This window comes from Lissotriton helveticus, chromosome 1_1 (genome assembly GCF_964261635.1).
Source record: "Lissotriton helveticus chromosome 1_1, aLisHel1.1, whole genome shotgun sequence".
NCBI classification, from domain to species: domain Eukaryota; kingdom Metazoa; phylum Chordata; class Amphibia; order Caudata; family Salamandridae; genus Lissotriton; species Lissotriton helveticus.
Genome location: NC_136057.1, coordinates 16,255,105 through 16,265,831, shown reverse-complemented (window position 1 = coordinate 16,265,831; position 10,727 = coordinate 16,255,105). Strand labels below are relative to the sequence as shown.

The 10,727-nt window shown below is 49.8% G+C and overlaps 1 protein-coding gene across 1 annotated transcript; it reads left to right on the top strand.

Annotated features, from left to right (window-relative positions):
- Positions 1-563: 563 nt before the first annotated feature.
- On the top strand, positions 564-9,480 carry LOC144810633 (glutathione S-transferase P 1-like). The gene is made up of 5 exons (XM_078673802.1): positions 564-758; positions 1,325-1,412; positions 5,738-5,841; positions 8,963-9,070; positions 9,151-9,480. The coding sequence occupies exons 1-5, from the start codon at positions 579-581 to the stop codon at positions 9,337-9,339; spliced, it is 669 nt and encodes a 222-aa protein (XP_078529928.1). The 5' UTR covers positions 564-578; the 3' UTR covers positions 9,340-9,480.
- Positions 9,481-10,727: the final 1,247 nt, after the last annotated feature.

Below are 10,727 nucleotides of genomic sequence, written 5' to 3'. Positions count from 1 at the left end.
ATCAGGAACTACCATGGACACACCTATCCCCCCATGCATTCCTATGGGAGGGCAGGCCAATCTCACCACACGCACTCAGCCAAAAACAACTAGCATCAGGTCACAATTAAAAGCAAAAAGTTTAGGGGTGAACCTGCCAAAGGGCCAAGTCCAACAGGGTCCAACAAAGGGGGGACAATCGAGGCCAAAGGTCAGGGAGTCAGCCAGACTGGAGGGGGGGGGGCAATCTGCATCAAGGGGCAGGAAGGGGGGGTCAGCCAGTCTGGAGGGACCAGTTCAGCTTCAGAGGGTCCATAGAACGAGGTAAGTGAACAAACGCGTACAATTTAAAATTAGCCGCCCCACTGGGTTCTTATTCTTGCCCCTCTCATGCCGCCTCTTGCTAGCTGCCCCCCTGGGTTCTTGCCCCTCTCATGCCACCTCTTGCTAGCTGCCACCTGGTTTCTTGCCCGGCTCATGCCAGTTTGTGCCCTTGTTTGTTGCCCTCTGGGTTCTTGCCCCTCATTTGCTGCCCCCTGTTTTCGTACCCCCCCTCATGCGACCTCTTGTTAGCTGCCTCCTGGGGTTCTTGCCCCCTCATGCCAGTTCTTGCCCTTGCTTGCTGTCCCTTGGGTTATTCCCCCTCTAATGCCACTTCTTGCCCTCTTCCAGGTCGCGCGGAGGCGGCCCGCATGCTGCTGGCTGACCAGGGGCTGGACTGGAAGGAGGACGTTGTGACCTTTGACCTCTGGACCCAAGGAGACCTCAAAAAGAAATGCGTAAGTCTGACTGAACCCGGGGTTCAGGGATGCGGCAGTGCAAGCTGGGCTGGCAGGGGGTATCTTGGGCGAGGGTGACTGGAAGGCGCCTGGAGGGGGCCCCTAGGCGCTGGGATGCGTTTTGTGGCACTGAGCCGGTGCTTCCATGCCATGGTTTGTGGGTGCAGGTCTGCCAGTGAATCGGGGTGTAAGGGAAGACGAGGGTGCCTGAGGCCCAGCTCCTGGACGCGGGTCAGAAGGCGCTAGTGTGCCCCCACTCCTGAGCCTGGTTTTCGGAATCAGGTCGGCCACACTGCTGCTTAGGGACTAAGGGGCAGATTTACAAGCCCCTTGCGCCTCTTTTACACCGCAGTTGCGTTACCTTTGTGACTCGGTGGCGCAAAGCTAGAGCCATGGTGCGGGGAATTTACAACATGACGCATCTAGGGAGATGTGGGGGAACAGTCCTGGGGGGGTTAGAATGAGCAGGCCAGGTAATGTTGTTGGTTTGGGATGGAAAAGGAGGGCACATATTCTGTCCTGGACTTCTAGGCGCTTGTTCACCCCCCTGTCCTTGCCCCCCACAGGTGTTTGGGCAGCTGCCGGGCTTTAAAGATGGAGACTTTGAGCTGTACCAGTCCAACGCCATCCTGCGATACCTGGCCCGGAACCACGGTGAGTGGGGGCTGGGGGAGGGGACACCTAACCTGGGGGGGGAGGGGGCGTTACCACAGGAAGTGTCTTTGAAAGGCGGCTCCTTGCTAAGGATCACTGCTTATTGTTCTAGAGCCTGTGATTGTGCCAATCTGTTATCTCCCTGTGCCTTCATATAACAACAAGCATTGGCATAGCCAATAGGTCTCGCCTTTGGGACCTTATACGTGTTGAGCCATGCAACAGCTGATGTTGTTGCACCAAGGATATTGTGCTGAATAACTAAACACTTATGAGGTCCTAAAGGCGAGACCTATTGGCTATGCCAATGCTTGTTTTACATTGTTAGCCAACTACCCCTTAATGTTGTGATGTCTTGAAACCTGGTCTCTGGAGCAGAAGCCTAAAACGTGCACCTGTCGAAAGAGCACGCGCTCCCTCCTGCCTTTCTCTTCATCTTTACATTTCTAGAAAGAATAAAATATTCAAGACTTGTGGAACTTCACAGCTGAACCTCTCCCAGGACCCCAGACTGAGGTCAAAGCTCGGAGGCTGCGGTCCGGGAGCAGAAAAGTCCCAAGTTAGTGTGGGGAGGGAGAGGGTGCAGGGAGAGGCAGAGGAGAAAGGGAAGAGGGACAAAGGATAATGAGCACAGAGGGGGGTGAAGGGAGAGGAATGCAGGAGTGAGGGAAGAGAAGAGGGAGGGATGATAGAGGGAACGCGTGATGAAGGGGTGCTACAGCGGAGGACTGGGCATGCAGAGACAGCAGGGCAAGGGAGTGTGCGCAATGGAGAACAAGCATTGACATAGCTAATAGGGCTCGCCTTTGTGTCCTTAGTGTTTAGCCATGCAACAGTTAATGTTGTTGCACCCAGGATATTGTGCTGCATAACTAAATACTTATAAGGTCCCAAAAGCGAGACCTATTGGCCTATAAGGATTCTGTTAGAGCTACGACCCTGGTTATGGTGCCTTGAAGGGGCAATAAAACACACGAGAGGTACTAACAGTCTGAAATGAATTTACTGGAACCTAATAGTGTCCCACTTTATACTGAGACCACAAAGTTGATCTAGAGAAATAACATTGTTATACCAGGAAACGTGAGAAAGAGAAGATACAAAGTCTGAGGAGCTAGAAAAAAGTACCCATCAGCCCACTCAAAAGTGGAATCTCGTCATCTGGGTTTGTTTGTGTTGGAGAATGGTGTCCTGTAGGCTCCTCCTCAGAGAGAATCTCTGAGGCTGCCTAATTTTGGACCCAATGATCAAACATTCAACCAACAGATGACAGTGTGTGAGCAGAAGGGGCAGAAGTTGCAGTGCTCAAAAGAAGAAAAAAGAAGGAAAATGATCCACGTGATTTAAAAATACCTACGTTGATGTCATAAGAAACTTTATTGGGTCTGACCATCAATGTGGTATGATTAAAAGCAGTATAATGATAGCATGCAAGGAATTGCTATCCACCATGTATGTTATTCGGTCAACATGTTTCAGCCTTGAATGGCTTTCGTCAGGACCTATGATGTGCTACTGCAACACTTACTTTAAGTGATGTGATACGTGATCTACACACACTCTCCAAAAGAAAAATGAGGTGTATCTTCTCCTGTATATACAATGTGGGAAACAAAAACAAGACAGGATTGCAAGTGTACACATCTGTCGCATGTATCTCTTGTCTCTGTGTAAGTTACATATTTACTTAAATGATTATCACTCACCCTAGTTGAAGGGAGAAAAAACCTCACCTCACCTGGCAACTGCTCAGGATGGAAGGAGGCCACGCACTGGAAAAAAGCGCATAGAACTGAAGTTAACTCCAGAATCAGTCACAAAAATTGAAATTTGAAATTTAAAAGCATTTTCATTAGTGATACAATGAAGGCAATATGGCAGGCCCAGATTATGAGTGCATGAGGATGAAGCGGCGTCTGACTAGAAAACCCCCGACTGGGCTTAACTGAACTGCCTCGCATAGTAACTAGAGCAGCTGAGTAAACATATGCCAGGGACCAAGGACGCCATCTCCTATGCTGTGAAGTAATTATTTCCCAGTCTAAGATCTCTAAACCGTCTATCTGAAAGCAGCCAAACCGCAGTCACTCACCTCTCCGTCGTTACCTCGGGTTAAGACCTGAGCCGAGGGGGAGGTGGTGATTCAGAGTTGTGCGCCAGATTAAGTACGTAACTAGCGGACCTGAGAGGGAACTATCAAAAGGAATGCTCCGATTGGTTCACTGCATGTAATAGTTCTAAGCCAATGGCAGCTAAACCTCGGTTGCGCAACTCGGGGAGGGGCTGTCCACGGCAGTCGTATGATTGGTTCAGCGAGAACTAATAAGACTAGTATACTACAAGGCTATTTATTATTGTCAGTGCGTAGCGGACTAGAGTCTATGAGCAGCGGACCTTAGAGGAACCTGTTAAGCGACTCAGGGAGGGGCTGTACACGGCAGTCGTATGATTGGTTCAGCGAGAACTAATAAGACTAGTATACTACAAGGCTATTTATTATTGTCAGTGCGTAGCGGACTAGAGTCTATGAGCAGCGGACCTTAGAGGAACCTGTTAAGCGACTCAGGGAGGGGCTGTACACGGCAGTTGTATAATTGGTTCAGCAAGAACCAATAGGACCACTTGACTAAAAGGCCCTGTTGTAGTCAGCGCGTAGCAGACTGTAAGTAGCGGACCTTGGAGGAGACTAGCGAGAGACGCTTTGATTGGTTCACTTTGTATTAGTGGTATTGTCCAATAGCACCTGTCCGTTTGTTCGCCGAACGTGTCACCTTGTTGTCTATCTGCGAGGACGGGCTCTAACAGTCCCTGATGTAAACAAATACAAATGAAAACAAAAGACAAATGCTCATACAATCTCTGGAGGCTGATATCTGTATATGTTGCTGCGCACATGTTCTCAATGTTTAGAGGTACATATGAACTGTGAAAAACTCGCGCTCTGAGAGCAATAGGTCAGTTGTGAGGTAGTGATAATTATGCAACCAACGCCCGTCTCTCAAGAATGTGGGTTGTCAAGGCGGAGTTGTAAATCAACAACATAACAGAAAAAGGCATACGTGTGGCACTAGGATTCACAGATATAAAATGTTGTATGATGGTATTTAAGTGAATGCCGAGACTTGGACGATTGTGCTACATCGCATAAGGGGACCTTAATTAGTAGGATGGCAGAACATTTGGAGGACACTATGCCCAATGGCATGTAGTCAAAACAGTGAACCAACGCAAAGTGCTTCGGTGAGCATTTGTCTTCATTTGTATTTGTTTACATCAATAGTAACCAAATCCTTCAGATCCACTAGCAAAACGGCAGGAAAATGCCCTGTTTGAATCGAGCGGGAGGGCGTGGGTGGAGCGGCCGGACTCCTGTCTGGTGGGGAGTGTGGAAAGCCTGTGAACCTGCATGTAAGGTCCATGTCGGAGTGTGAAAGATCCTGTATGTACATAATTATGGCGGTTCCTGAGGTGAACTACGGACCATCGCTATCCTCATGAGGAATTCTTTTTAAAGCTTCTGGGATATCCATTGGCCATATCCAGGCGGCATTTTACCAATATGATAATCCAACCACAAGGCATCCCGCTGTAAAAAATAGTAGTCAAGTCTCAATGTTTGCCTACATTGATACGGACAGACTTCCATCTGCGTAACTTTCTGCCCAGATATATAATAGCGGTGCCCCATAAGTCAACTTCTAATAAAATCATACATTTTTAATCCACACTATCTCTTTACAGCCGACGTCAGTCATCTAAACCCAGTCAGGATGTAACATTTGAGACCTTTAAGAACCTTCTCACTAATCTTTGTATCCATTATCTGGAAACCTGTTATCGCTTTTCCTGTTGAGCAAGTTGCTATATACTGACGTTCAGTGCAATAGACTGTCTCCTGATAAAGGCAGTAATGCCGAAACGTGTGTAGCTTACATCTACCGCATTGCCTCCATCAACTCTACATCTACTGTATAGTTATTGTCCATTTTTGAAATGTGTAGATAATGATTCATTTTATCTAAATTCTATTTTTGTACATTGATTTTGTTAATGTCACTATGAATTGATATGAACTAAATCCAAAATGAGATTTGTAAAATAAACAAATCTATATTTCTATAGTAATATCTGTATTGATCAGTTCATAAATCACAATAAGTTGTTACGTTTGTGCATTACACCTAGAATATATTGTCATATGTTAATTTAACTAGCTATAGTCCTCTTCCTAAGGTGTTTCTTTTTCCCCTGTGTATAGCTAGTTCACTAGGTATGTAGGGCCCCTTCTTTCTAAAGTCTAACCCGCTCACGCCCTGTTCCTCCAGATCTCTATGGAAAGGACAACCATGAAGCCACCAACATGGACATGGTCGCCGATGGCGTGGAAGACCTGCGCATGAAGTACCTCAAGATGATCTACCAGAACTACGTGAGTGTCGCTACCACCTCTCCCTCCTTGGAGGGGGCAAATCCGTGCACTTGGCTCCTGGGACTTGGCACGCGGCTCTAATCAATCAATCATAACATTTGTATAGCGCGCTACTCACCCGGAAGGGTCTCAAGGCGCTTGGGGGAAGGGGTCTGCTATTGCTCGAACAGCCAGGTCTTGATTTGTCTCCTGAAGGCGAGATGGTCCTGGGTCAGCCGAAGGTGGATGGGGAGGGAGTTCCATGTCTTGGCCGCAAGGTAGGAGAAGGATCTGCCTCCAGCGTTGGCTCTTCGGATGCGTGGTACGGCAGCGAGGGTGAGGCTTGTAGAACGTAGCTGACAGGTGGGCATGTAGGTCAGGCGGTCATTGAGGTACTTGGGGCCCAGGTCGTGGAGAGACTTGTGGGTGAGGAGCCTGAACGTGATCCTCTGGCTGACGGAGAGCCAGTGCAGGTCTCAGGTGGCCGGAGATGTGGCTGCGTCGGGGGATGTTCAGGATGAGTCGGGCAGAGGCGTTCTGGATGCGTTGGAGTCTTTTCTGTAGCTTGGTTGTGGTTCCGGCGTAGAGGGTGTTTCCGTAGTCCAGTCAGCTGGTGATTAGTACCTGGGTGACTGTTTTCCTGGTTTCGGTCGATATCCAGTGGAAGATCTTGCGGAGGATGCGTAGGGTGTTGAAGCATGATGAGGAGACAGCTTTGACTTGTCTGGTCATCGAGAGGGAGTACTCCAGGATGAAGCCCAGGTTGCGTGCGTTGCCTGTTGGCTTGGGGAGTGGTGCCCCGGGCGGGGGGCCACCAGGAGTCGTCCTAGGCGGAGGGCGATGGTCCCAGGATGAGGACTTCGTCTTGTCTGAGTTCTGAGTTCAGTTTCAGGCGGCTGTTCTTCATCCATTCGGCGACGTCTTTCATCCCTTCGTGTAGGCTAGTTCTGGCGGTGTCGGGGTCTCTGGTGAGGGAGAGGATCAGCTGTGTCGTCGGCGTAGGAGATGATGTTGAGGTTGTGCTGGCGTGCGATGGCTGCAAGAGGTCTCATGAAGACGTTGAAGAGGGTGGGGCTGAGTGATGATCCTTGCGGGACGCCGCAGATGACTTCGGTGGCCTCGGATCGAAACTGGGGAGGTCTTCCGGCGAGGAACGAGATGATCCACTCCAGTGCCTTCTCTTTGATACCGATGTTGCTTAGGCGTTGAACTAGGGTGCGGTGGCAGACGGTGTCGAACGCTGCAGAGGTCCAGGAGGAAGAGTGCCGCTGTTTCCCCGTTGTCGAGCAGGGCTCGGATGTCGTCGGTGGCTGCGATGAGGGCGGTCTCGGTGCTGTGGTTGGCTCTGAAACCGGACTGCGAGGGGTCGAGGCATCTGTTCGCCTCGAGGGCGGCCAGCTGTTTGTTGACGGTCTTCTCGATGACTTTGGCAGGGAAAGGGAGGAGCGAGATGGGGCGTAAGTTCTTGAGGTCGGTGGGGTCTGCTGTTGGTTTCTTCAGGAGGGCGCTGAGCTCGGCGTGCTTCCAGCTCTCCGGGAAGGTGGCGGTGTTGGAGGTGTTGATGATGATCCGGAGTTGGGGTGCGATGGTGGAGTCGGCTTTGTTGAAGACGTGGTAGGGGAAGGGGTCAGTTGGAGATCCGGAGTGGATGGTGCTCATCGTGCGGGCTGTGTCTTCGGTGGTCACCGTGGTCCAGGTGCGGAGGGTGGCGGTGGGGGGTTATTCCAGGATGCGCACCCCCCCCCCTGCATGGTGCTTGTGAAGCCCCTTCGACCCACTCTGGCTGCAGTATTGTCCTCTCTGCATTTGTCCTGCTGCAGGACAACCTTCTCTAAAGACTCTTGCTTGTTTTCACACCTCTGACTCTGCCTCTCTATGGATTTCCTCTTTACCACCTGTGCCTTGCCCAGCATCGCTGCGGTGGGGGTGTGGACCATGGCAAGAGCCGCTCTTCCCTCCAGCCATTTCTTTCTCAATAAATGTATCTATTCATAATCTGTTTACAATGCTGTGTGCACAAGTGCAGTTTACACCTTACCTTAGTATCTGTGAATGCCTGTCTCTACAAGCATTGGTCCAGTAAAGCCAGGAGTGTTGCTTTTGCCAATGTTTGGCTTATGTGGTGGTCCACAGGAGCTGAATCTCCTCTAGAGATTCTTGACATGGGTTTCTTTCTCAAAGTGAACACTAGAGCTAAGAGCCACGTTTGCAAAATTTAAAGTATACACTTAAATAAAGCACAGCTTCCCCGCAATCCAACCACTATTACCCTCTCCCATGAAGGCCTCCATTGACCCCCCCCCCCCCCCCCCCGCCCCCACTCATCTAGAGGGGCCTTCATTTGTTGCTTTTTCACTTGTATAACTTTTCTGAATTGCTTTCTGCTAATGTTTGGTCGGGAGCTCTTAGGAAAACAAATGTGGCCTAATGGCTAGAGCGGTCTATCTCGGAGTTGGGGAACAGAGTTAGTCTCAGCGAGGACGCTCGGCATCCTGTGATTCTGGGCACATCACTTCATCTCCCCGTGCCTTCTGTAAGGCAGCTGGTTTTTTGTAAAGCTCTAACTTCGGGTTGAGTTTGCGCTATAAAACTGCAACAAACTTCTAGTAGTTTCAGGACAGACTCCGAGCAGCCTTTCAGGGTATTACTAAACCTTTAGAGTAGTATTAATGACTGTTTAAGCGAACCCAAAAAAGGTCCCCAACCATCTGCAGAGGATAGACTGGGTCACTTAAACCACAATGCAACAGCCAATCGGGCGTCGAGTAACGCCTCCATCAGCTCATGGCATCGCTCAAGCAAAGAATCGTTCTGTTTCTAGGAGTGTCTGCTCCAGGAAAGGCCACGGTTTATCTTGTAAGCAGACCTAGGGGCATATGATCAAGCCTGGGCGATAAAATTATCGGCAGAAAACTGCTGATAAAGCGGCGATAATGGGCTTGATATGCTCTATGGAATTCCAATCTAAGCCCATGTTAGATGTGGTTGTGTTGTGGGATCTCTTTTCTTTGACATCACTCTGAGCCTCAATCGGAAGGAATGTTGGTTTAAAGATGTCGACTGCCAATCAACCCCAGTCTTGAAATGACCAGGGCTCTTGATGACTAAGTCAGTGTTTTTTTTTTTTTTTCCCCTCCCACAGGAGGATGGAAAGGCTCCATACATTGAAAACCTGCCTAAAGATCTTCAACCCTTTGAGTGTCTCCTGTCCAAGAATCACGGCGGGAAAGGGTTCATTGTTGGAAACAAGGTAAGTGCGCGTCTCTTGTGGTGGTTGACCTCCATCTCTTCCAGAGTCTCGCCTCTAACTCTGCCTTCTCTCTCCCTTAGATCTCGTATGCGGACTATGTTCTCCTGGACATCCTGCTCGCACACCTGGTGCTCGCTCCAGACTGCCTGAAGGACTTCCCTCTCCTCCACGCATACGTTGAGCGTCTCTCTGCACGACCCAACCTCAAGGCCTTCCTGGAGTCGGATGCCCGCAAGGCACGCCCCATCAACGGGAATGGCAAACAGTGATCCCCAGTCAGAGAAGATCACTGGTGGGGGGCTGGCCACCTCTAAAGATGCACTTCTACTGCCCACCTGCCCCTTGTACCCAACTAGTAGTAGCCTTTACTCCCAAGTGTTGGGTGGCAAAGCACCCTGTAGCCGTCTGCACCTAGGCTGAGGGCTCCTTCACCAGCACTTGTCTAACCCACTCAGGTTTCAGTTCTCTAGGGACTTGCATGGAGCTCTCCGGGGTGAGCGTTTGTAGGTCTTTGAGAAGCAAAGTAGTTCAGCTCTTAACTTTTGTAAACTAGGACAACTAATGGATAGTCTGAGCACATTACCTCTTAAATGTCCATCTCTGAAGGACCAAATAATGTGAATCTTTGGGAAAATAACACATTTTTGTACCACTGAAGGTAAATAAATGCTCTGAAATGTGATTGTTTCTTGTTTGCTCTTGGAGGGGTGGGGGAGGGAAAAACAGTGAAAGGACACTACCACTCGCTCTCTTTACGTAGGATTTTATATGCTTCTCTTCCCCCAGCATGAAGTGTCCCGGCCTTTTTTTCCCCCCAACCACCAAGTCTTCCTCCAACCCTACACTCTGTTGCTCAGGCAGGCTGAAAGATTTCAGGGGGGCTAATTCTTCCAGCCTTAGGCAGAGTGGTTCTAAGAAGGGGTGACAACACAATAAAAGCCTCATTAACAAGTAATGGTCTATTAAAGACTTTTGAAGTACTAGGGTGCAGCTGAAATTAGCAGGTCGCCATTGCATCACCGGAGAAGCATGTCTAAGCCCGAACTTACACACATGACCGGGGGGGGGGGGGAGGGGTGTTGAACCCCGTTGGGTCTGCAGTTGGTTTCTTGAGGGGTTTAACCGCTGCCCTCTTCCAGTTTGGGCAGATGCTGGATCTGAAGGAGGTGTTGATCTTCCGTCATAGTTCGGGTGCAATTGCAGCGGTCCTGTGGAATATGTGCAGTGGGCAGGGGTCCATTGGGACTCCTGAGTGGGTTTTCTTCATGGTCGCTGTGATGTGTTTGGCGGGGGCCCAGGTCATGATGGCTGGCTTAGCAGCAGTGGGTAGGGGGGTGGTGGTGTCCAGATCTGGTTTACTGAAGTTGTCGTAGAGGACTTTGATCTTCAGATGGAAATAGGAGCTGAGCTTGTTGCAGAGTTCCTGAAAAGGTGTAACATCCGTGGATTCGCTGGTGGGTTTTGCGAACTGCTGTATGGCAATAAACAGTTCCTTGAAGTTGGTCGTGTTGGTCTGGACTTCTCTTATGAAGGTACGTTTGGTGTCTCTTGTGCTGGTGGTATTCCTTCCGGGCACTCCTGTGGTTTTCTGGTTTCGCCAGGTTTTCTCTAGGTGTGTGCAGGAGCGTCTGGCTTCTTGTAGTTCTGTGGTGAACCA

Bases quoted from the DNA above. Each gene is read 5' to 3' on its own strand.
- LOC144810633 (XM_078673802.1), top strand. From the start codon at position 579: ATGCCAGTTCTTGCCCTTGCTTGCTGTCCCTTGGGTTATTCCCCCTCT. The intron at 759-1,324 runs GTAAGTCTGACT...TGCCCCCCACAG, and splicing joins GAGACCTCAAAAAGAAATGC to GTGTTTGGGCAGCTGCCGGG. The intron at 1,413-5,737 runs GTGAGTGGGGGC...CTGTTCCTCCAG, and splicing joins ATACCTGGCCCGGAACCACG to ATCTCTATGGAAAGGACAAC.